The sequence below is a fragment of the Callospermophilus lateralis genome, chromosome 20 (assembly GCF_048772815.1).
Source record: "Callospermophilus lateralis isolate mCalLat2 chromosome 20, mCalLat2.hap1, whole genome shotgun sequence".
Taxonomy (NCBI): Eukaryota; Metazoa; Chordata; class Mammalia; order Rodentia; family Sciuridae; genus Callospermophilus; species Callospermophilus lateralis.
In genome coordinates, this window is record NC_135324.1 from 3413893 (window position 1) to 3437204 (window position 23312).

At 59.6% G+C, this 23312-nt stretch overlaps 1 protein-coding gene across 3 annotated transcripts in view; it reads left to right on the forward strand.

Annotated features, from left to right (window-relative positions):
• Slc6a6 (solute carrier family 6 member 6) overlaps positions 1-23312 on the forward strand; it is a 58342-nt gene that overhangs the window by 8928 nt on the left and 26102 nt on the right. For all 3 annotated transcript variants that reach the window (XM_077106188.1, XM_077106187.1, XM_077106189.1), the window contains exons 3-5: positions 15815-16054; positions 17349-17483; positions 19293-19527. In XM_077106188.1, coding sequence (XP_076962303.1) covers positions 15826-16054; positions 17349-17483; positions 19293-19527 — 599 coding nt within the window. In that variant the 5' untranslated portion in view covers positions 15815-15825. The remainder of the gene's footprint in view (positions 1-15814; positions 16055-17348; positions 17484-19292; positions 19528-23312) is intronic.

A 23312-nucleotide genomic window follows, 5' to 3' on the forward strand; every position in this document is an offset into this window, starting at 1 on the left:
GTTTGAATCTTTGTGCTGCAAATAATAATAATAATAATAATAATAATAATAATTAGTAAATAATAATGATGATGATAATAATAATAATAGTTAGTACTGTAAATAATAATATTAATAATAATAATTATCTCTGATCTGTTTGTTAAACTTTTTGGTTGGGGTGGTGTGGCACATCTAAGCCAGGACACATTAAGTAGGACATTGAACCACAGAGAGAGGGTCTCACTCAATTGCTAAGTCTGGCCTCCACCTTTTGATCCTCCTGCCTCAGCCTCTAGTGGCTGGGATTATAGCCATGGGCCCCTGTTCCCCATTAAACTTCATAAAAACTTAAACTTTTTTTCTTTTTTTTTTTTGGAACTGAACCCAGAAGTATTGTATCCCAGAGCCCCATCCCGGGTCCCTTGCATTTTTTTATCTTGAGTTGCTGAGGGCCTCACTAAGTGGCTGAGGCTGGCCTCCAACTTGCGATCCTCCTGCCTCGGCCTCCCCAGCTGCTGGGATGACAGGTGTGGGCCACCAAAGCTGGGCCCCACTTAAACTTTCTATTGGCAAAAAAAAAAAAAAAAAAATTGCAAACTTTCTGAGACGTTGCCAGAGATTGGCTGGCAACACCTGACACCCCCTCCCTTCGATTTCCTTACACTTAATATTAACTCTATTCCTTTTGTCCCCTCTGTCCCTGTGTCCTGTAAAAATAGTCACATGCATTTTGCTTTTTTTTCTTTTGTTGGGTTTGTTTTGCTTTTGCTGAATCACTGGGGCGGAAGGCAGCTCCCTCTTGACCCCAGTTCCCCCAGGTATTTCGAAAGAGCAAGGGCCATTGTGTGGATTATCAGGCCGCGGAGTCGCCGGCGTTGACACAGCTCTGATAGCTAATCTATAGGCCCTGGTGACACTCCGTGGATGGCATTTATTTGCTTGCTTTTCGGCCAGGATCACACTGGTGTCTCTAAGAGCCGTTGAATGGATAGATTCTTCCTCTTTGGGCCGGTTTATTAACCGATTTTCAACCTCGGAAAATCGAGAATCCCTTAATTTTGCATTTGGTGAAAAATGGATCTTACAATTCAGGCTCCCCCAGAACTCTGAAGCTGGGGTTTCTTGGCTGGTCCTCTTCGGTGTCTCCCCGGGTGGCTTCTGTCATTTGTTTATATTTTATTGAGAGACAGGGTCTGGCTGAGATGCTCAGGGCCTCACTAAGTGGGTGAGGCCGGCCTCCACCTTGCGATCCTCCTGCCTCAGCCTCCTGATGAGCTGGGACGACAGGTGTAGCTCCTGGCTCCTCCCTTTTTGGGTAGCCATCCCAGCTAAGTGAGTCCGACGCTGACTGACGGACCCCCATCCCGGGTGCCTCACCCCGTAGCGCCATTCTACAGATGGGGAAACTGAGCCCCAGAGAGGCGAAGCGACCTCTCCCAGGTTCGCCAACGGCTGTGAAGAGGTGGAATCCGGTGCACCTGACCCGGGTGCCCACAGGGCGCGGCACTGTCCCCAAAGTCCCAGGCCGGGAGCAGACTCCAAGTCCAGCCCCTTCCCCCTCCCCGAGAGAGGCCTCTCTGCCTGTTAATGAGTAGCCACGGGCCTTGGGAAAGAGCCGTCTCCCAAGAGGCTGGACCGTGTCCAGGATGAAGTAGGTGCGCGTGGGCGGGGCGGTGGCAAGCCTTTTGGAGACTTGTTTGTGGGGGGTGCCCACCTGGGAAGCCCATTTTGCAGAAGAGACCACCGAGGCTTAGAGCGGCTCTCCCTCTGGTTTGTCCGACACCTCCTCCGTGCAGTGCTCCGAGATTGCTCTCTTTTTTTGGGGGGGGGGTCCTGGGCATTGAACCCAAGGGTGCTGAACCCCTGAGCCCCCTCCCCAGCCCTGTTTTGCATTTTATTTAGGGACAGGGTCTCGCTGAGTGGCTTAGGTCCTCGCTTTGGCTGAGGCTAGCTTTGAACTCGCCATCCGCCTGCCTCAGCCTCCCGAGGGGCTGCTGGTAGTGACTGGGAGTTGAACCAGGGACATTGAACCACTCACTGAGCCACATCCCCAGCCCTTTTGATTTGGAGACAAGGGTTTTGCTAAGTCGCCTAGGGATTCACTAAGCTGCTGAGGCTGGCCTCCACCTTGAGATCCTCCTGCCTCGGCCTCCCAAGGGTCGACCGGCGTGGGCCCCTGCGCCCGGCTTCATAAGGCAGTTTTTTACTGAACTCGGGGGACAGGGGAGCAAATTGGGGCTCGAGGGGGACAGCTACAGAGCTCCAAGCCGCGTGTCAGAACGGGGAGCCCGGGTTTCAGCGCGGTTATCCACATGCCACGAGATGGGGCCTCACAAAGAGCAGGACAGGCAGGTGCCTCTTTTCTGGCCCAACCTGTGTGACAGGAAAGCTCGGGTCTCCCTGAGGACACCCCCCGGGGGTATCTTCCGTGGTGGCTGTTAGTCCTGGCAAGAGTCTAAGGGGAATATTTTTTTTTTTTTTTTTTTTTTAAGGACAGAAATTCCATTTAGAAATTGCCAGAGCCGTTCAGAGACCAGAGCTGCCCACTCTGTCAAAGTGGGAGAGCATCGGGAGGCTGAGGCAGGAGGATCTCAGGTTCCAGGCCAGCCTCAGCCAAAGCGAGGCCCGAAGCAACTCAGCGAGACCCTGTCTCAAAATTAAAAATAAAAAGGGCTGGGGACGGGGGGGGCTCAGGGATGAAGCGCCCCTGGGTGGATCCCCAGAAAGAAAAGGAAATAACTTCCCATGTCCCCACAGGGTCTTGTCCTGGTTAGGGAAAGCAGTGGTCCTTGGCCCAGCTCCCCAGTTTACTGGCCCACCCCCCATGGCACCTACACGGGTTTTTTGGATGGTACTTCTTCTTGGGGGGCATACTGGGGACTGAACTCGGGGGGCCCTCGACCCCTGAGCCCCGTCCCCAGCCCTGTTTTGTATCTTACTTAGAGTCAGGGTCTCCCTGAGCTGCTTAGAGCCTCCCTTTGGCTGAGGCTGGCTTTGAACTTGGGATCCTCCTGCCTCAGCCTCCCGAGCCACCTGGAGGACTTACTGGGTCAGAGACACCCCCAGAGCTCTGGGATTTGAAAAGCACGATGCAGACATCTCTGTGTCTCAATCACGGTCACACTAAAGTGTTCTCAGGGTGGCTTAGTGACATTTACTCATTCCAACCTTGGACGTGTCTCTTAGCCTGCAAGAGACAAAACCAGAGTCACCGTCTCTGGGCTGAGTGACCCCCGTGTGGCCCAGCCTGCTGGACGTTTCTGGGGAAGCAGCGTCCTCCCAGCTTCGTGGGGTGAGGACCTTTGGCCTTTCAGTCATTGAGAAGTGGCCCAGTGTCCCCTCTCTGCTCAGCGGGAGTGTTGGAGGGCCGGGGAAGTCTGGGGGAACTCTGAGCCGCGAAAATTGAGAATTGAAAGTGCCCAGACAGTCACCCTGAAGTGGTGGACTCCCTCTTTAGTCTGAGCGCCCCCCCCAGGGAGGAGGCCAAGCGCTGGGCCACCCAGCCAGGTCCCCAGCCCTCTGTGGGGAGGATGCTTTGGACACAGTGTTGCAAAATGTTGCCAGATGTTCTGAGTGACAGCAGGCTGTGCGGTGGGCATGCGCTCTCCAGGCCTGGCCCAGAGCCAAAGTGTGTGGGGAACTTCCGCAAGCTGATTTGGGCGTGGTCTGGCCGGGTGGGGCGTGGCCTGGCGAGACTGGGCGTGGCCTGGTGGGATGGGGCTTGCTCTTGTCAATTGGGCGAGAGTCGGGTTGGATGGGGCGTGCCCTTGGCGGGGCTGGGCGGGGCCTGGATGGATGGGGTGTGGCCTGGATGGATGGGGCATGCCCTTGTCAGTTGTGGGAGAGCCTGGTTGGATGGGGCGTGCCCCTGGCAGGAGTGGGCGTGGCCTAACCGGACTGGGCGTGGCTTGGTCGGATGGGGTGTTCCCTTGTCAGTTGAGGGAGAGCCGGGTTGGATGGGGAGTGCCCCTGGCAGGACTGGGAGTGGCCTAACAGGACTGGGCGTGGCTTGGTCTAATGGGGCGTGCCCTTGTCAGTTGGGGGAGAGCCTGGTTGGATGGGGCGTGCCTCTGGCAGTAGTGGGCATGGCCTAACCGGAGTGGGCGTGGCTTGGTCGGATGGGGCATGGTCTTGTCGTTTGGGGGGAGAGCCTGGTTGGATGGGGCGTGCCCCTGGCAGGACTGGGAGTGGCCTAAAAGGACTGGGCGTGGCTTGGTCAGATGGGGCGTGGTCTTGTCAGTTGGGGGAGAGCCCGGCTGGATGGGGCGTGCCCCTGGTGGGGCTGGGCGTGGCCTGGACATATGGGGTGTGGCTTGGTCGGACGGGGCGTGGTCTTGTCAGTTGGGGGAGAGCTGGGTTGGAGGGGGCGGCCCCTGGCGGGATGGGGCGTGGCCTGGCGGGAATGGGCGTGGCCTGGTGGGATGGGGTGTACCCTCATCAGATAGGACGTGGCCTGCATTCTGGGGAGGAGGGTGGAGCTGAGCAGGTGGTCTTGTCGGGTGACCTCAGATGTCACACCCAGTGATTGGTCTTGACTCATTTGGGGGACCCAGCCCCTGGGAGCCAGAAGTCCTCGTTTCCTGGTCCCAAGCGTCCCTTCCAGGCAGCCACCGATGTCTCCTGGTTGTCTGGACACCTGTCCTCCGCCGTCACCCAGACGCGGCTGCAGGAGAGTCGCCGGCCAGGTCCCGGAGGAGAGCCACTCGAATGAGATGGCTAACCTACTTTGCAGACTCACGTGGTCTGGGGAGCGCCTGAGGTGCCTTGGGAGGGCGGGGACCGCAGTGCCACCGCCAGAGGCCCCTCCGCAGAATGTGCCTCTCTGACCACAGGGCACACCCAACGGAGGGAGCGCGCTGATCCCACCTCCAAGCCGGGGTGTCTGATTTCCGCTCTTCCCGGGGCCTAGCTGGGTGCGGAAGAAGGGCCACCGTCCCTATTTGTCCTACAAACACATTGAAATAAAAGACATCTGACCGTCCCCGGGGGGTGAGGCAGTGTCCGGTTTCCCCGGGAGCAAATCCGATTGTGTACTGAGGCGCTACCTGGAGCTTTCTCCCGTGTCTTTGGAGAGAGCCCATTTCACAGACGGTGGAACTGAGGCTCCGAGGGGGAAGCCACATTCCCGAGGCCACCGCCTGCAGCTGGCAAGTGGCACCATTAGCTTCCCACTAAAATCTGAAGAGCTGCAGCCCAGGCGGAGGTGACAGAGACAGGCGGATCCGCGTGGCACGGTCTCCAAAGGAGGCTGCTGTGGGATTCAAGGAGAAAACTGGGGAGGCCAGGAGGCTGCCTCCTCTCCAGTGACTGTGTCAGGGAGGAATTCATAGAGGACTCCGCCATCAGGGGGGCCAGAGGAGCTGAGTGACCCAATACATAACAGGAGTCAATTAAAGAGAATGGATTTCTTGGCTATTTATAGAGATGGCCTAAATCGCAGGTATCCTTTGTGCCCGAGGAGGAAAAGGAGATTTTTTTTGTTCGATAGCCCAGCCTGTGCACAGGGTGGAGGAGCTGATGAAGCCCTGTGGTGGCTCAGGAGGGACAGTTCAAGGCGGCCATGGGGGTGCATGCCCCTGATTCTAGCAGTTTGGGAGGCTGAGGCAGGAGGATCGCAAGTTGGAGGCCAGCCTCAGCAATTTATTGAGGCCCTAAGCAACTCAGCGAGACCCTGTCTCTAAAGAAAATGATGGGGCTCGGTGGTTAAGCACCCCTGGTTCAATCTCTGGTACTCAAAGGAGGGCTAGGGGACAGCTGGGGACGCAGGAAGGGAGGGAGGCTGTGGCTCTGTCTTTGGAAGCTGTGGAACAGGAGAAAACCCTGGGGTTCAGTCCCTTTCCCTGGTTAGTTGGGGAGATTAGCCACACCTCTGTACTGGAGCCAACTAATTACTCTAAAGAGGCTGAGTTTAAACGGCTGGGGGAGGAAAATCTCTTCCCTAGCCTGAGGGGTAGTTGGTTGTCACCGCAGGGATCCTGGAGAAAAATTAAATGGGAACGCACTGGATTATCAGCACGTGGCCTCTGGCTGTCACCTCTGCAGCTACTGCCCCTGCCATCTAGCCCATGAAGACGGGAGCCATCGGGCAATGCTGTTGGTTGGATCCCCAGCACCATAAAAAAATAATAATAACAAATATAAAAAATAAAAAATAAATAAATAAAATAATAGCAATTCCGTTTACTCCTGCATCGGGTTGTAGGGGCGGAGTTAGTGGCATCAAAGGACGGAGTTAGTGGCATCAAAGGACAGGACCAGGCCATGCCCCAGACCTCGGTTCTGTCTAGGATTCTGGAGTCCATTCATTGATTGCTCATGTGCAAACTTGAGCAGGTCACCCAACATCTCTGAAGTGCCAAGTGGGGTGCACCTGCCAAGTGGGGTGCAGTCTCTCGCCTCATAGGTGAGAATGACTGGGGTTGAGGGCGCTGGGGTCGTAGAGCCTGCTGCACCCACTACTCAGCCCTGGGAGACAGTATTGGCTGCCTGGGATTTCTTGGCTGCTCCTGATTGGCTGCCCGGGATTGGCTGCTCATGATTGGCTGCTCAGGATTGGCTGCCCGGGATTGGCTGCCCAGGATTGGATGCTCAGGATTGGCTGCCCGGGATTGACTGTTCATGATTGGCTGCTCAGGATTGGCTGCCCATGATTGGCTGCCCATGATTGGCTGCCCAGGATTGGCTGCCCGGGATTGGCTGCCCAGGATTGGATGCTCAGGATTGGCTGCCCGGGATTGGCTGCTCAGGATTAGCTGCCCAGGATTGGCTGCCCGGGATTGGCTGCCCACTTAGAGAATTTTGCATAACTTAAAGACTTTTCCAAAAGTCCCTTTTGTCCCCTAAGACCTTTAAGACGATGATGCTATCTTTATAGCATGTGACCTTTGGAATGAATTCGGAGATAAGTGAGCAGCCAACCTCAGGGACAAATGACTTCAGAAGGAAACTCTGAAGGCTGATTCACAAGTGGCTCCTGCCTAGTACAGTGCCAGGTCCACAGTGTTAGGTGCAGTTCGTGGCATTTCAATCCCACCAGCTTGGGAATTAGGAAAAAAACTGTCGTTATGACGGTGACAGTGATAAACCAGGGTCCCCAGCCCCTCTGGAACAGGACTCCAGAACATTCTGCCATCTGTGACCACCAGAGAAAGGAGGGAGGATTAGAGTTGAGGAAGGAGCCATCATCCACCAAGAATGGTGGGTGGCTTCCAAGGGACCCCCCCCTCTCTGGGTCCTTCTTTTGTGTGTGTGTGTGCCTGGTCCTGGGGACCCAACCCAGAGCATCCCACATGCTAAATGATCTACCACCAAACTACACCCCCCAGCCCAGCCCCCCCCCTTTTTTAAAAAAATTTTTCATTTTGAGACCTAAGTGGTGGAGGCTGGCCTCCAATTTGCCATCCTCCTGCCTCAGCCTCCCGAGGAGTGGCTGCCACCTAAGCCTCCTTCATGACAGCTGTATTTTTCTGGAGGAAAAAAAAAAAGAAGTGCAGACATTCTGTGCCACTGTGGAAGAAGCATTGTGACCTCATGGCCAAAATATCCTCAGGCATAGAACCAAGGCGGGGGGCTGTCCCCTGCCCTCCCTGGCCTGGTCTGTCCTGAGACTCCCTCCCTCCCTCCCTCCCTTCCGTAAGTCACCTTGGCTGGGCCCCTCCTGTTCCCATCTGCCCCCCGGAGCCTCTGGCCCTTTGCTGGAAGTACCCTGGATCCTCTTGTGTGACTCATGTCCTGTGAGGTCACCAACAGCTGTGGTCACCTGGGAAATGGGGTTCCGAGGACAGGAGTCTCCCTGGGGGTGGGGGAGGGTGCAGGGGACAGACATGGGAGTGCTTGGGGGCTTCCTGCTTCCTGGGGACCCGGGGGACAAGGGGACGGAGGGCACCAGGGTCCCCAGCTCGCCCCCTCCCCCAGGCCACCAATGGGAACCTCTCTTCTCCCACCCCCTCTCCTAAGTCAGTCCCCAAGCGCACCCGAGGTAGGTTGCCGGGTGGACAGGGCGTGGGCAGGAAGGGATCTGGGGACAACTCTGGGGTGTCTTGGTCTGGGAGAGAGGACTTGAGCTGACCCTAGGAGACCCCCGCCGTTCGAGGGAGCCCCAGAGGCGAATCCCCAACAGGAGAGGCTGAGGCTTTTGATTCAGCCTCCGACAACCTCCGCCTCCCCGGGCCTCGGGTTTTCCCATCTGGGAAAGGGAACAGCCCAGAGGACGGAGCGGGGCTTTCGCAGTCTCCTTCAAGCTCAGCCTCGAGGGGCGTGGACGGGCGAATTTTAGCTTCACCACCTCCTGGGGACTTTTATTTCTTTACGTTGCCGAGGCTGGCCTCCAACTCGCGATCCTCCTGCCTCGGCCTCCCGAGTGGCCGGGAATGACAGGCGTGGGCCACCCGGCTTGGCTCTTCAGGGAACTGTCTCCCGTCCCCACTCCAAAACCCAGGAAGAGAGGGAGTGGACAGCAGATTTCCACATCTGTGCTCCGATCCACCCACTCGGGGGAACCCATATCACCCTTCAGTCAAGTTTAGTGGCAGAGACAGCAGGTCCCCTCCCCGCACATGGCCCCTGTAGCTGAGGAGGCCAGGAGCCAGGGAGGCCCAGGGAGAAGCAGCTGAATGGAGGACGGGGCTGTTGAGTCCGAGTCTTAGCGCTGAGACACCATGCTGTGGCTGAGGGTCGAGGCTGAGGGTCGAGGCTGAGAGTTGAGGCTGAGGGTCGAGGCTGAGGGTCGAGGCTGCTACTAGGTTTAGGGAGACTTTTTGGGGGAGGAACCAGGGATTGAACCCAGGGTCCCTCGGCCACCGAGCCCCCCCTCCCCAGCCCTATTTTGCATTTTATTTAGAGACAGGGTCTGGAGCAGGGAGTGGTTCCCCAGCTGTGGCTCCTGGTGACACAGAGTTGGGGACACCCAGTCCTGAGTTGGCTCCTGGTGTGGATTTTTAACGCTCGGTTCTCCTTGCAGTAGCTGCCGTTAGGCTCCATCTTAGAAAAGGCTGGAAGTCACCCGCTGTCACCGCGGCACCAACATCTGCTGACCCGACAGACTTAGATATGAGTTCCATCTACCCAGGTTTGCACCGAGGGCTTGCGCCTCAGCCTCTGGCGCCTACTGTATACCTCCTGGTGGGGGATGTTTGTGGGGACGGTCCCCTCCAGGTTTCTGCTCTGGGAGAAGAGCCCTTGCCCGGCCTGCTGGTGCGGGCTGCGGAGGAGGCTGGCCTCCCGATGGCTGTCTTGTCACGGGGTCTGCTCTTGGGGACAGAGCTGCGTTCCTCCATCTCTGGGAACCCAACCCCTGAGCCCCGTCCCCAGCCCTTTTGGTGTTTTATTTAGAGTCAGGGTCTCCCTGAGTTGCTTAGGGCCTCGCCAAGTGGCTGAGGCTGGCCTCCAACTTGGGATCCTCCTGCCTCAGCCTCCCCAGGCACTGGGGTGACCGGCGTGCGCCACTGTATGCGACTCTCCTGGGGGAACTGTGCTCAGACACTTCTGCAGGTTTCAGGTGACCAGAAACCCGGCTTCCAGATCTGGGTGACGGAGGGGACCCCGTGGCGCTGGGCAGGGGCCTCCCCGGAAGGCTGTTGGCCGATGCGTCCAGCCCTGGGAGCGTCCCCTGCTGCGCCCACTGCCCAGATGGCCACACTGAGGCCGAGGCCCGGGAGCAGGGACTGGTGGCCACAGAGCTGTGGCTTCCTGCAGAGCCCTGGTGACAGAGTCGGGGACACCCAGTTCTGAGTGGGCACGGGGCCCGGGGCCACACCCTTGTGACGTGTGTCACCCAGGGCCCTTCTTGGTGTGTGTGTGTAGAGCAAGGGAGGGCCCGCCACCTCGGGGAGGTGACAGGAGGCCAGGTGACAATCTGCAGAGCTTAAGAAAGCGGAAGTCCCAGGAAATGGCCCCTTTATGGCCCTGGCTGCTGGGCCTCAGGGGCCCGTCCACCCCTCCCCGCCCACACCCACGGCCCACAAAGCCAGGCTCCGCCCCGGGGCTGGGGGGTGGAGAGGGGGTGGCACTGCCGGGGACAGGAGGTGACAGCTAGCTCCGTGGGTGCCGGGAGCCTGTTGTCAGCTGACTCACCGCAGCCTCCTGGGCTGTGGGGGAAGGGCCCCAGCCCCTGCCGATCCCTGTCACCTGTCCCCAAACCTCAGCCTCCAAAGCACACCCCCCCCCCAACCCATGCCATCCCAGGGAGGCCCAGTCTGGAGGCTGCTGTGCAGAATCCTCAGGTGGCCCCTGGGGCCCACAGGTCCCCGAGCACCCGGCCCCGGGGGAGGGGGGGGACACGATGTCCCTCCCCCTCTCCAGATGGCCTCCAACTTCCTCCTCTGGCTCCAGCCTCCGTTACCCAAGGTGGAGTCTGGGTCTGACTCCAGGGTAGAGGCTGGCCTTTCCTCTAGAGGCCGGGCCCCTGAGAATGTCACCCTGAGGTCCCTTCGAAACCCGCTCTGGGTGGCCACGAGCGGATGGGGAACCTCCTGTCCTTGTCCTGAACGTGCCCGGTGCTCTTCCGGGTCCTTTAATAAAACCGCGTCCCCCGTCCCCGCCCCCACCCCGTCTCTGGCCATGGTGGGGGGACAGGGAGCGACCCCCGTTCCCAGCCCGGTGCCAGCACTTGTCAGCTCACCTCCAGAGCCATCTCCTCCCCCAGGGGACCCAGTCCAACCCCCCGGGGGACGCCCACCCTGTGTGTGTGTGACCGTGGTGTCACCCAGGGGATTGCTCAGGAGTGGACCAGGGGGCTGCGTTCTGGGCCCAGGGACATCTCCTGCAGAGCGTCACCAGGGGGAGGTCCTCGGCCGGGGAAAAGGGAGTCCCAGCGACCCGTCCCAAGTGGTTCCCTGTCCAAGGGCCTCAGCTAAGGATGAGTCTGAGGGATGGGAATTCAGTGATCGGAAAATCCCACAAAAACCCCCAGGAGAACCCTTAAAAACCCCCTCTCAGGCCGGGCACCAGGGCACATGCTTGTCCTCCCAGTGGAGGCTGAGGCGGGAGGATCGCCAGTTGGAGGCCAGCCTCAGCCAAAGCGAGGCCCTAAGCCACTCGGGGAGACCCTGTCTCTAAATAAAATGCAAAATAGGGCTGGGGACGGGGCTCAGGGGTCGAGTGGCTCTGAGCTCAATCTCAGGTACCCCCACCAAGGAGAAAAAATGTCCCCTCTCAGAGCCGGAGGCCGGGATTGGCCAGGCCACCAGGGAAAAGTGAGGCCCAGGAAGGAACCAGACTGAGTCCCCATTGGGACAGCTCACAGCACAGGATAAATCCGGGTTCCCACCTTGGCCTGGAGCACCGTCCCCCCAGCCACCTAGGGTCTTTGTTAAGTTGCTGAACTTAACTGCCTTGCTGAGGCCGGCCTCCAATTTACGATCCTCCTGCCTCAGCCTCTGGAGTCACTGGGGCTATAAGTGTGCGCCCCCACACCCGGCACCTGCTGATGTTTGGACAAGGAGAAAAAATGACACAAGACGGCAAGGCCATGACCCACGCCACACCCCTCAACCCCCTGGCATGTCCCCCGAGTGTGGGTGACCTTTGTTTTGGGGTTTATTCTGGGCAAAACTATGGAGCAGTGGGGCCCCGTCAGTTATCCCAGCCGCTCAGGAGGCTGAGGCAGGAGGATCGCGAGATGGAGGCCAGGCCCTTTGTCGGCGATAAAATAGAAAAACGGGCTGGGGATGGGGTTCAGTGGTTCAGTGCCCCTGGGTTCAATCCCTGGGACCAAAACCAAAACCAAAAAAAACAATGCCGGGTTTCCTGGATGGACTTGGCTCAGAACTGGCCACCCGGGTGTTGGTTAGCCTTTGCCCAGAAATAGATGACCAAAGGCTACTGACCGCGTGATTCCACTCAATGATTAAATCTTCCTTTTTTTTTTTTTGGTACTGGGCATTGAACTCAGGGACACTCAACCCCGGAGCCCCGTCCCCAGCCCTATTTTGCATTTTATTGAGGGACAGGGCCTCGCTTTGGCTGAGGCTGGCCTCCACTTGCGATCCTCCTGCCTCAGCCTCCCAAGCCTCTGGGATGACAGGCGTGCGTCACCGCGCCGGCCCCCCCCCCCTTTTTTTTTTTAAATAATAAATTTTAGGATTGAATCCAGTGGCTTTCTACCCCCGGAGCAATATCCCCAGCCCCTTATGATTTTATTTGGAGACAGGGTCTCTGCTAAATGGCTGAGGCTGGCCTTGAACTTTGGATCCTCCTGCCTCAGCCTCCAGGGGCTGGGATGGCAGGACTGCACCCCCCACACTTGGCTCTTAAAAGGTCCCTCCTGACGCGGCTCATCGTATTCACTGATTGGCGCTTGTTAGACACTTCACTGGGGGCAGGGACTGAAACCTGGGGAGGGTCCGGTGGCAGACATGAGGGACGGGCCCCAGGACCTCCTCCTTGATCACGTACCTCGCCCCGCCCCCCATCTCCCCGTCAGGTCACGGGGCCCTTCACTTCCCTATTTGCTCTTGAACCCAGTTCCCTAATTTGTCATCTGGTCTGTGGCTTGAAGCTGCCTCCTTTAGTTTTATTTTTATTATTGTTTAAATTTCTGGTCCCAGGGATTGAACCCAGGGCTGCTCAACCCCTGAGCCCCGTCCCCAGCCCCTTTTTCTATTTTACTTAGAGACAGGGTCTCGCTGAGTGGCTCAGGGCCTCGCTCAGTGGCTGAGGCTGGCCTCCACCTTGCGATCCTCCTGCCTCAGCCTCCCGAGCCGCTGGAAGGGCAGGCCTGCGCCCCTACACGGGGCCTGCCGCTGACTTCTGAATGCAACATATTGTTAGTGACTATCATGTTCGGGATCTGGAGTTTATTTGTAGGTAACTGAAACTTTGTGTCCTTTGAGGACCTCTGTGGTCCCCACTTCCTTTTTTTTTTTTTTTTTTTTTTTTTTAATTTTAAACAGAGTCCAATACCTGCCCCACATTGTCCCCAAACCCCAGTGTGTCTCGCTACCTTTTTCAGTGGTATCTAATATGTATTTATGTATCATCAGGCTGCAAGCTAACAACCTACAGGCGTCTTGCTATTTTTTTGGGGGGGTGGGGGGTACCAGGGATTGAACTCGGGAGCCCTCGACCCCTGAGCCCCGTCCCTAGCCCTATTTTGTGGTTTATTTAGAGACAGGGTCTCCCTGCGCTGCTTAGGGCCTCCCTTTGGCTGAGGCTGGCTTGGAACTCATGATCCTCCTGCCTCAGCCTCCCAAGGTGCTGGGATGACAGGCGTGAGCCCCGGCACTCAGCTCCCTGATGCTTTTAACACAAGAATATTTGGGGATGGCTCAGGAAACTGTCTTTATAAGCAGTTTTTGGCCCAGAGTGGCTACTCGACCGTCTGATGCTGGTTAACAATTTGGGGACCAAAGGACTATTTTACAAACCCACAGTGTGGCCGGCCCTGGGTAGCATCTGGCAAAGCTTGACCAGGTGATCTGCTGGCAAGTGGCCTTCAGGCACGGCTGGATCTGGCCGCCATCCCTGGAACCGAGACACGGGGAGGGTTTTGAGTCCGGGCCGAGCGGGAGGTGTCCTCCCAGAGCGCTTGGGTCAGGGCCACTCTGATGGCTGGTGGCTGCCACAACCAAAGAGGAAGCTCTTAAAATGAGGAATTATGTATCTCGGCCGCTACAGAATCACCCTGGGCGCGGGGCCAGGAAAAACAGCTCATGTCGGCAGGAAAATCGACTGTTGGACGCCGGCAGAGGGGACCCGTGCCCGTGGCCGGACGCTCACGGCCCCGTGGGGTGCCCTTGCTGGAGAGTCCCGGAGAGTGGCCTCACTGGGAATCCATAAGAGATGGGCGGAGGCCCGGCAGCCAGGGTGTCATGTGAGGTCAGGCCGGGCCGTCCGAGAGGGACAGGGAAGGCCCCGGGTGTCCTTGCTCTACCAGCTCGGCTCAGTGACCTCAGAGCATCTGGACCCGGCTGATGTCACCCAGAGTCGCACGAAGAAGCCTTTCCACGCTCTGGTAAAGATTAGAGCAGTCAGATCCCAGCAGCGGGCACCCGAGTCCTTGACCAGAGAGGTTGACGCACTTGCCTGAGGTCACCCAGCACGGGGAAGGAGCTCCCGGCTTTGGGATCCAGGCTGACACTCTGGGATTCCTTAGGGGGACAAGCCAGTGTCCCCGGGAGGAAGCGGCTCTGCTGCGGTTGGTTGAGGTTGCGGAGGACAGATGGGGGGTGGGGTAGGGAGCTGCGGGGAGCTGGGTGGTCGCCATGGCAACCGGGGTTGGGCGCCAGGAAGGCGCAGAAGCTGAGTCAGCAGGTGTCCTTGGAAGGGTGGGGGCTCCAGGGGCCTCCGAATGAGCCTCCTGCATGAGCCTCCTGCATGAGCCTCCTGCGTCTGCATTTGAAGGACTCTTGTGGGGGGCGGGCAGTGACCAGCCCCAGTGAGGGGGGGACAGCCCCAGTGAGGGTCCTCGAGTTCCCCGTTGCAGATGGCAGTGGGATCCATCCCCAGGAGCAGGGAGGACCCCACAGAGCCAGGCAGGTGACAGCCACCTGCCTGTCCCTTCAACCCCCCGCCCCCCCCACCACCACCCTGGTTCAGCCCCAGGCAGCCCGACCCGGGGGGGGGGGGGGCGGGGGGCCCCTGGCCATGGAAAGAACTAGAATCCTGGTTCCACAGGAAACCAGAGGGAACCGAGGGGACTCGGGGGAATCCCAGTTACCGCTCTCCCCCAAGTTTCTAGAAGGTTCTCTGCCGGTGTGAGAAGTAAGCCCCTGCAGCCCAGAGATGGAGGGAGGGCTCTCGGGGTCCCCACCAGCTGCCCAGCCCTGGCTCCTGGGGGGAACCAGCCTTTGCCGGGCGCAGTGGCCCACGCCTGGCCTCCCAGCGGCTCGGGAGGCCGAGGCAGGAGGATCGCGAGTGGGAGGCCAGCCTCGGCCCAAGCGAGGCCCTGAGCCGCTCAGGGAGACCCTGTCTCTCAATAAAACGTCAACAGGGCTGGGGACCGGGCTCAGGGGCCAAGCGCAATCGCTGAGCTCCATCCCTGCCCCCCTCAAAAGGGTGGACCTGGCCTTTGGGGTAAGGAGGCTCTCCAGGAGGCCGCTCCGGGAGCCACACTGTCCCCGGGCCGGAGGGAGGCCAGACATCCTCCCCTTATGGGCCCACCCAGCCGGCCCACAATGAGCCGTCCCGATAACCATCGGGGCCGCGGGGCTCGGCTGGAACAATGGTGGCCGCCGGGGCTATTTTTACAGTCGCCGGGACCCTGAGGGACAGGGCAGAGAGAGGCCTTGCGGATGCCCCACCAGACGGAGGAAGGGCCCGGTGGGCTGCCCGGGGCTGCAGGAAGCCTTGTGGGTGGGCGTGTGGCCAGACAGGGAAACAATGGGCCCCCACCCCAGCCAGGGACAGGAAAAGGTGGGTCTCGCTGACTCCTGGTGTGGCCTGGGCCTGCACGTCCAAGTCCTCGGGCCACCCCCCCTGGCCTGCTGCGGCACCCCCAGAGCTGGGGTCTTCTGCTCCCAGCTACCTGGGAACCGCTGACCCCATGGCGCTGCTCGATGCCCTACTGTGTGCCTGCCAGGGGGCACCCCAGGATGGGGTCCTCTGTCCCCAAGGGTGACTGTATTTTATGCTTTGGGTACTGAGGATGGAACCCAGGGGACACCGCCACCCCTGAGCCCCGTCCCCAGCCCTACTTTTGCATTTTATTGAGAGACAGGGTCTCCCAGAGTGGCTCCGGGCCTGGCTCTGGCTGAGGCTGGCCTCCAACTCGCGATCCTCCTGCCTCGGCCTCCAAAATGAGCATCAGGCCGGCCGGCGACGCCCCGGGGCGGGGGGGGGGCGGGGGCCACCGCATGGGCCTCACCTTTTGGTCCTGTTGTGTCCCCCCGCCTAGAAAGTGATCCGATGGCCACCAAAGAGAAGTTGCAGTGTCTGAAGGACTTCCACAAGGATATCTTGAAGCCGTCTCCCGGGAAAAGCCCCGGCACCCGGCCCGAGGACGAGGCCGAGGGCAAGCCCCCGCAGCGGGAGAAGTGGGCCAGCAAGATCGACTTTGTGCTGTCCGTCGCTGGTGGCTTCGTGGGCCTGGGCAACGTGTGGCGATTCCCGTACCTCTGCTATAAAAATGGGGGAGGTGAGTCCAGGGTGGGGGCTGAGCAAAGGGGAGGCGTGGAGGCTGCCGCCCGAGGGTCGGGGTGCCTCCTCTCTGCACCCTGATTTCCACCACCCCCCGGGTCACCCTGTCCCACCCCTGGCCCCAGGAGATGAGCCCGACTGAGAATCAGGGTGGCCGTGTTCTGTCCCGAGCCTTGCTGTGTTACCTTGAGGTGCCTCACACCCTCTCTGATCCTCTAGTGTCTGAAAAGATGGAATAAAGTTGAATATTCACACTTGCCCTTTGTAAATCCCCCTGGATTCATTGCTCCCCACTTTATCTCTCCTTGACATTATTTTTAGGGGGGGCATGGGGTACCAGGGATGGAACTTGGGGACACTTGGCCACGGAGCCCCGTCCCCAGCCCTATTTTTTGCATTTTATTGAGAGACAGGGTCTCCCTGAGCGGCTCAGGGCCTCGCTTGGGCTGAGGCTGGCCTCCCACTCGCGATCCTCCTGCCTCGGGCCTCCCGAGCTGCTGGGATGTTTTTTTTTTTTGTTGTTTCGTTTTGTTTTAATCCTGCCTGGCGAAGGCTCTCCGTGACAGTCCTCGGAGGTGCCAATGTCCTGTGGCCACCTCCTGGCCCCGAGGTTTTAGGGACTTGGAGAGAGAGCTTGGGTAGGTCGGAATTTGCTCAAGCCTGGCCCCGTGCCACCTGTGCTTGGCCAGCCACCCTTTTTGGGGGACTCTTCCCTGAGAGCCTGGTTTCTTAACCTCTCGTAGGTCTCAGGCCCCTGGGGGACGGTGGTGAGGGCCCCAGACGCTCCTCAGAACCAAGCACCCACCCTAGACCCAAGTTGCCCACAGTTTCAAAGGGTTTTTGGAACCCGCTGAAGCCATTAGTGACGCAGGTAGGACCCCCTGTCCCCCAGCTGTGCCCCGCCTCCGGTCCCTGGCGCCCCCTCCCCACCCCCTGCCCCACCCCCCACCAGCTGGAGAAGAAGCCACCCTTGGGTTTCTCACGGCGGCTGCCGTCCTTCTAGATCTTTCCATCTGGGCAGGCGGAACAGTCCCTACTAAAGGCAGGCAAGCCCGTAGGTGCAGCTCAAGCAAAGGCCCTGTGGCTCCGAGGACCGGGTGCCGATGTGGAGATGGCTGGGGGTGGGGGGGGGGACACGTTGGAGAGTCCGGCCCTTGTCCCTCCTGACCCCCCTCCACCCATTCTCTCTCTCTCCGATTCTGGTGGCCGGGAGGGGTCGGGAGCGAGCACTTTGGGGTGCCGGTCACTGTCACAGCCTTAACGCCTGGTCACTTCTGCCTGCCCCCTTACAGGTGCTTTTCTAATACCGTATTTCATCTTCCTGTTTGGGAGCGGCCTGCCCGTGTTTTTCCTGGAGGTCATCATAGGCCAGTACACCTCCGAAGGGGGCATCACCTGCTGGGAGAAGATCTGCCCCCTGTTTTCTGGTGAGTGTGGGGGGGGTCCCTGTGCTGGGCAGGATTTTATTGAGCAGCTACTGTGCCCCAGGACCATTGGACGTGCCTGTGGCTGATGCAAGACAGGAGCCAGTCGGGACAGCCGACCGGGGTGCTCCTGCTGTGGCCCCTGCAGCCTCGGGGACAGGGGAGGGGACACGGGCCTCGCACCCAGTGCTAGGAAGAGAAGACGGCCTGGCCCCTCCAGGGCTCTGGGTTCCCGGGCACCGTGCCCAGCCCTCGGGGGGTCTCAGAAGAACAGTCGTGACGGACGGGCACCGGGCAGGAGGTGACTTGCCCAGCCACCCTAGACGTGCATTCCACCATCCTGTGTGCCCTTCAGCCAGCGATCCAATGACCAGTGATGGCACCGATCAGTAGATGGTCGGTGACCCACTAATGCCGCGAGGCGTGCAGTCTGCACTCGTCTGCCCGTCCACCCATGCAGCTCACCACTGCCCGGCCCCCCTTCCAACTGACCACAGGTGTGCCCTCGAACCACACCTGGGGGTCGGTGCACTTACTGGGTCTTCATCCACCACCCGCCATCCGTCCACCTGTCCATCCATCCAATCGTCCACCCTTTCATCCATTCATCCATCCAATCACTCATCGATCCATCCGTCCAATTGTCTGTCCATCCGTCCGCCTGTCCATCCATCCGTCTGCCTGTCCATCCATCCATCCATTCATTTATCCAATTGTCTATCCATTCATCCATCTCTGTCCATCCATCCAGTCATCCACCCATCCATCTATCCATCTGTCCATCCGTCCATCCATCCAATCATCCATCCATGCATCTGTCGTCCATCCATCCATCCATCTCATCTGTCCATCCATCCATCCATCCATCCATCCAGTTGTCCATCCATCCATCCATCTGTCCGTCTGTCCATCCATTCATCCATCTCCATCTGTCTGTCCATCCATCCATCCATCCATCCATCCATCTAATCACTCATCCGTCCACCTGTCCATCCATCCAATCGTCCACCCTTCCATCCAATCATCCATCCAATCGTCCATCCATCCGTCCAATCACTCATCAATCCATCCGTTCAATCGTCCATCCATCCGTCCGCCTGTCCATCCATCCATCCACCCATCCATCTATCCATCTATCCATCTATCCATCCACCCATTCATTCATCCAATTGTCCATCCATCTCTGTCCATCCATCCATCCATCCAGTTGTCCATCCATCCATCCATCTGTCCGTCTGTCCATCCATCCACCCATCCATCCATCCATCCATCCATCTAATCACTCATCCATCCATCCATCCATCCAATCGTCCATCCAACTGTCTGTCTATCCATCCATCCGTTCACCCATCCGTCCATCCGTCCGTCCATCCATCCCTCCATCCGTCCATCCATCCGTCCGTCCGTCCATCCATCCCTCCATCCGTCCATCCATCCGTCCGTCCATCCATCCCTCCATCCGTCCATCCATCCCTCCATTCGTCCATCCATCCATCCATCCATCCGTCCATCCCTCCATCCATCCATCCGTCCGTCCATTCGTCCATCCATCCATCCATCCATCCGTCCATCCCTCCATCCATCCATCCGTCCATCCATCCGTCCATCCATCCCTCCATCCATCTGTCCAATCATCCAATCATCCATCCGTCCGTCCCTCCACCGTCCGTCCCTCCATTCATCCACCTTCCTTCGATGCTGGTCTCTGCTGCCGCGTCCCCTCTGGCCCTGTCCGGGGATGCCCGGGGCCCTCCTGTGGAGTGGGCGGTCCTGGTGGCCCCTTGCGATGCTCATGGCGCTCCCTGCCCCCAGGCATCGGCTACGCGTCCGTGGTGATCGTCTCCCTGCTCAACGTCTACTACATCATCATCCTGGCCTGGGCCACCTACTACCTGTTCCACTCCTTCCAGAAGGACCTGCCCTGGGCCCACTGCAACCACAGCTGGAACACGCCCCACTGCCTGGAGGACACGCTGCGCAAGAACAAGAGCCTGTGGGTCGCCATCAGCACCCACAACTACACGTCCCCCGTCATCGAGTTCTGGGAGTAAGGCTGGCCTCGCTGCGGGCAGGGGCTGGGGCGGGCGGAGGGGGCGGGCCACGCCTCGTCCTCCCTGGGGAGTCGTGGTCTTCAGGGGTCGGGGATGGGAACGGGGAGGGTCCATATCTGCCCAGGGCTGGTATCGAATCTCGGTTCTGCCACTTCCTGGCCCTTTGATCTGGGCAAGTCCCCCTTTCTCCTCTCTGAGCCTCAGTTTCTTCATGATTTCTTAGTACATTTTAGGAAAAAAAATACATTCTCTGCCCTTGAACAGAGAAAAAAAAATGCCTCTATGAAGCTGAGGTAGTCACTCCAGTGAAAGGCGCGTAGACCGAGTGGGAAAAATTGTGTATCAGTTAGCACTTAGCTTTTGCTGCGTAACAACCATCCCCAAATTTGGTGAATTCATAGTCACCATTTACCATGATCCTGTTTGTCGGCAGTTTGCGCCAAGCCCTCCGAGTCTTGGGCTGCTTCCTGTGTCTGCAGACCGTTGTGGGTCCCCGGGGTAGCGCTTGGGCATTGGCTGGCTAGGGGCTTTGCCACCGGTAGCTCCGAGGACAACAGACAGGCGACCCTCCATGCATAAGCTCTTTTTCAGTCTCCGCTCGGGCGTCATTTGTGTTCATGTCCCGTTGACCAGAGGAAGCCAAAGACGACCCCAGACGGAGAAGTACGGGGGAATAAAACCGCCTGTTCGTGAGGGTAGAGAACGAGGGGTACTTTCGCAGTGAACCACAACGTCGTCCATCACCGTAGGGAGCTGTTAGGAAAAAATACAGATGTTCTCTGTTATTCACACAGAGAAGAATGCAGGTCCCCAGGCTCCCTGAGGGACTCCTCATGCACATACATGGTCCCCTGCAAACAAAGAAGACATTAAAAGCACATGCATCGCCCCCTCAGCTCCCCACCCGCTGGGGAGCGGAGCTTCTAGACAAAGAAACGTTGGCATCTCATTCTGTCACTTGAATGGGGCCCAAGGCCACCGCCTTGACCTTTCTGTGCTGTTCTTGGCACCGCCTGACCACACAGGCCTGCCCCACCCGGGCCACCGGCATCCCCGCCAGCCTACTGGGCCTCGTTGCCATCATGACCAGGGGTCTAGCCCGTGCACCTGGGGTCTAGCCTGCGCACCTGGGGGTCTAGCCTGCATATCTGGGGGGTCTAACCTGTGCACCTGGGGTCTAGCCTGCACACCTGGGGTCTAGCCCGTGCACCTGGGGTCTAGCCCGTGCACCTGGGGTCTAGCCTGCGCACCTGGGGGTCTAGCCTGCATATCTGGGGGGTCTAACCTGTGCACCTGGGGTCTAACCTGCGCACCTGGGGTCTAACCCGTGCACCTGGGGTCTAGCCCGCGCACCTGGGGTCTAGCCCGTGCACCTGGGGTCTAGCCCGCGCACTTGGGGTCTAGCCTGTGCACCTGGGGTCTAGCCTGTGCACCTGGGGTCTAACCCGTGCACCTGGGGTCTAACCCGTGCACCTGGGGTCTAGCCCGTGCACCTGGGGTCTAGCCCGTGCACCTGGGGTCTAGCCTGTGTACCTGGGGTCTAGCCTGAGCACCTGGGGTCTAGCCTGAGCACCTGGGGTCTAGCCCGTGCACCTGGGGTCTAGTCTGTGCACCTGGGGTCTAGCCCGTGCACCTGGGGTCTAACCCGTGCACCTGGGGTCTAGCCCGTGCACCTGGGGTCTAGCCCGTGCACCTGGGGTCTAGCCCGTGCACCTGGGGTCTAGCCCGTGCACCTGGGGTCTAGTCTGTGCACCTGGGGTCTAACCCGTGCACCTGGGGTCTAACCCGTGCACCTGGGGTCTAGCCCGTGCAACTGGGGTCTAGCCCGTGCACCTGGGGTCTAGCCCGTGCACCTAGGGTCTAGCCCGTGTACCTGGGGTCTAGCCCGTGCACCTGGGGTCTAACCCGTGCACCTGGGGTCTAACCCGTGCACCTGGGGTCTAGCCCGTGCACCTGGGGTCTAGCCCGTGCACCTGGGGTCTAACCTGTGCACCTGGGGTCTAGCCTGCGCACCTGGGGTCTAGCCTGCGCACCTGGGGTCTAGCCCGTGCACCTGGGGTCTAGCCTGCACACCTGGGGTCTAGCCTGCGCACCTGGGGTCTAGTCTGTGCACCTGGGGGTCTAGCCCGAGCACCTGAGGTCTAGCCCGTGCACCTGGGGTCTAGCCCGTGCACCTGGGGTCTAGTCTGTGCACCTGGGGTTCTAACTTGTGCACCTGGGGTCTAACCTGTGCACCTGGGGTCTAGCCTGCACACCTGGGGGTCTAACCTGTGCACCTGGGGTCTAGCCTGTGCACCTGGGGTCTAGCCTGAGCACCTGAGGTCTAGCCCGTGCACCTGGGGGTCTAGCCCGTGCACCTGGGGTCTAGTCTGTGCACCTGGGGTTCTAACCTGTGCACCTGGGGTCTAACCTGTGCACCTGGGGTCTAGCCTGCACACCTGGGGGTCTAACCTGTGCACCTGGGGTCTAGCCTGTGCACCTGGGGTCTAGCCTGAGCACCTGAGGTCTAGCCCGTGCACCTGGGGGTCTAGCCTGCGCACCTGGGGTCTAGTCTGTGCACCTGGGGGTCTAGCCTGTGCACCTGGGGTCTAGCCCGTGCACCTGGGGTCTAGCCTGCACACCTGGGGGTCTAACCTGTGCACCTGGGGTCTAGCCCGCGCACCTGGGGGTCTAGCCTGTGCACCTGGGGTCTAGCCCGTGCACCTGGGGTCTAGCCTGCGCACCTGGGGTCTAGCCTGCGCACCTGGGGTCTAGTCTGTGCACCTGGGGGTCTAGCCTGAGCACCTGAGGTCTAGCCCGTGCACCTGGGGTCTAGCCCGTGCACCTGGGGTCTAGTCTGTGCACCTGGGGTTCTAACTTGTGCACCTGGGGTCTAACCTGCGCACCTGGGGTCTAGCCTGCACACCTGGGGGTCTAGCCTGTGCACCTGGGGTCTAGCCTGTGCACCTGGGGTCTAGCCCGAGCACCTGAGGTCTAGCCCGTGCACCTGGGGTCTAGCCCGTGCACCTGGGGTCTAGTCTGTGCACCTGGGGTCTAGCCCGTGCACCTGGGGTCTAACCTGTGCACCTGGGGTCTAGCCCGTGCACCTGGGGTCTAGTCTGTGCACCTGGGGTCTAGCCCGTGCACCTGGGGTCTAGCCTGTGCACCTGGGGTCTAGCCCGTGCACCTGGGGTCTAGCCTGTGCACCTGGGGTCTAGCCTGTGCACCTGGGGTCTAGCCTGCACACCTGGGGTCTAGCCCGTGCACCTGGGGTCTAGCCCGTGCACCTGGGGTCTAGCCCGTGCACCTGGGGTCTAGCCTGAGCACCTGGGGTCTAGCCCGTGCACCTGGGGTCTAGTCTGTGCACCTGGGGTCTAGCCTGAGCACCTGGGGTCTAGCCTGAGCACCTGGGGTCTAGCCCGTGCACCTGGGGTCTAGCCTGAGCACCTGGGGTCTAGCCTGAGCACCTGGGGTCTAGCCCGTGCACCTGGGGTCTAGTCTGTGCACTTGGGGTCTAGCCCGTGCACCTGGGGTCTAGCCTGAGCACCTGAGGTCTAGCCCGTGCACCTGGGGTCTAGCCCGTGCACCTGGGGTCTAGCCTGTGCACCTGGGGTCTAGCCTGTGCACTTGGGGTCTAGCCTGTGCACCTGGGGTCTAGCCTGAGCACCTGGGGTCTAGCCTGTGCACCTGGGGTCTAGCCCGTGTACCTGTGGTTCTAACTTGTGCACCTGGGGTCTAGCCTGCACACCTGGGGTCTAGCCTGAGCACCTGAGGTCTAGCCCGTGCACCTGGGGTCTAGTCT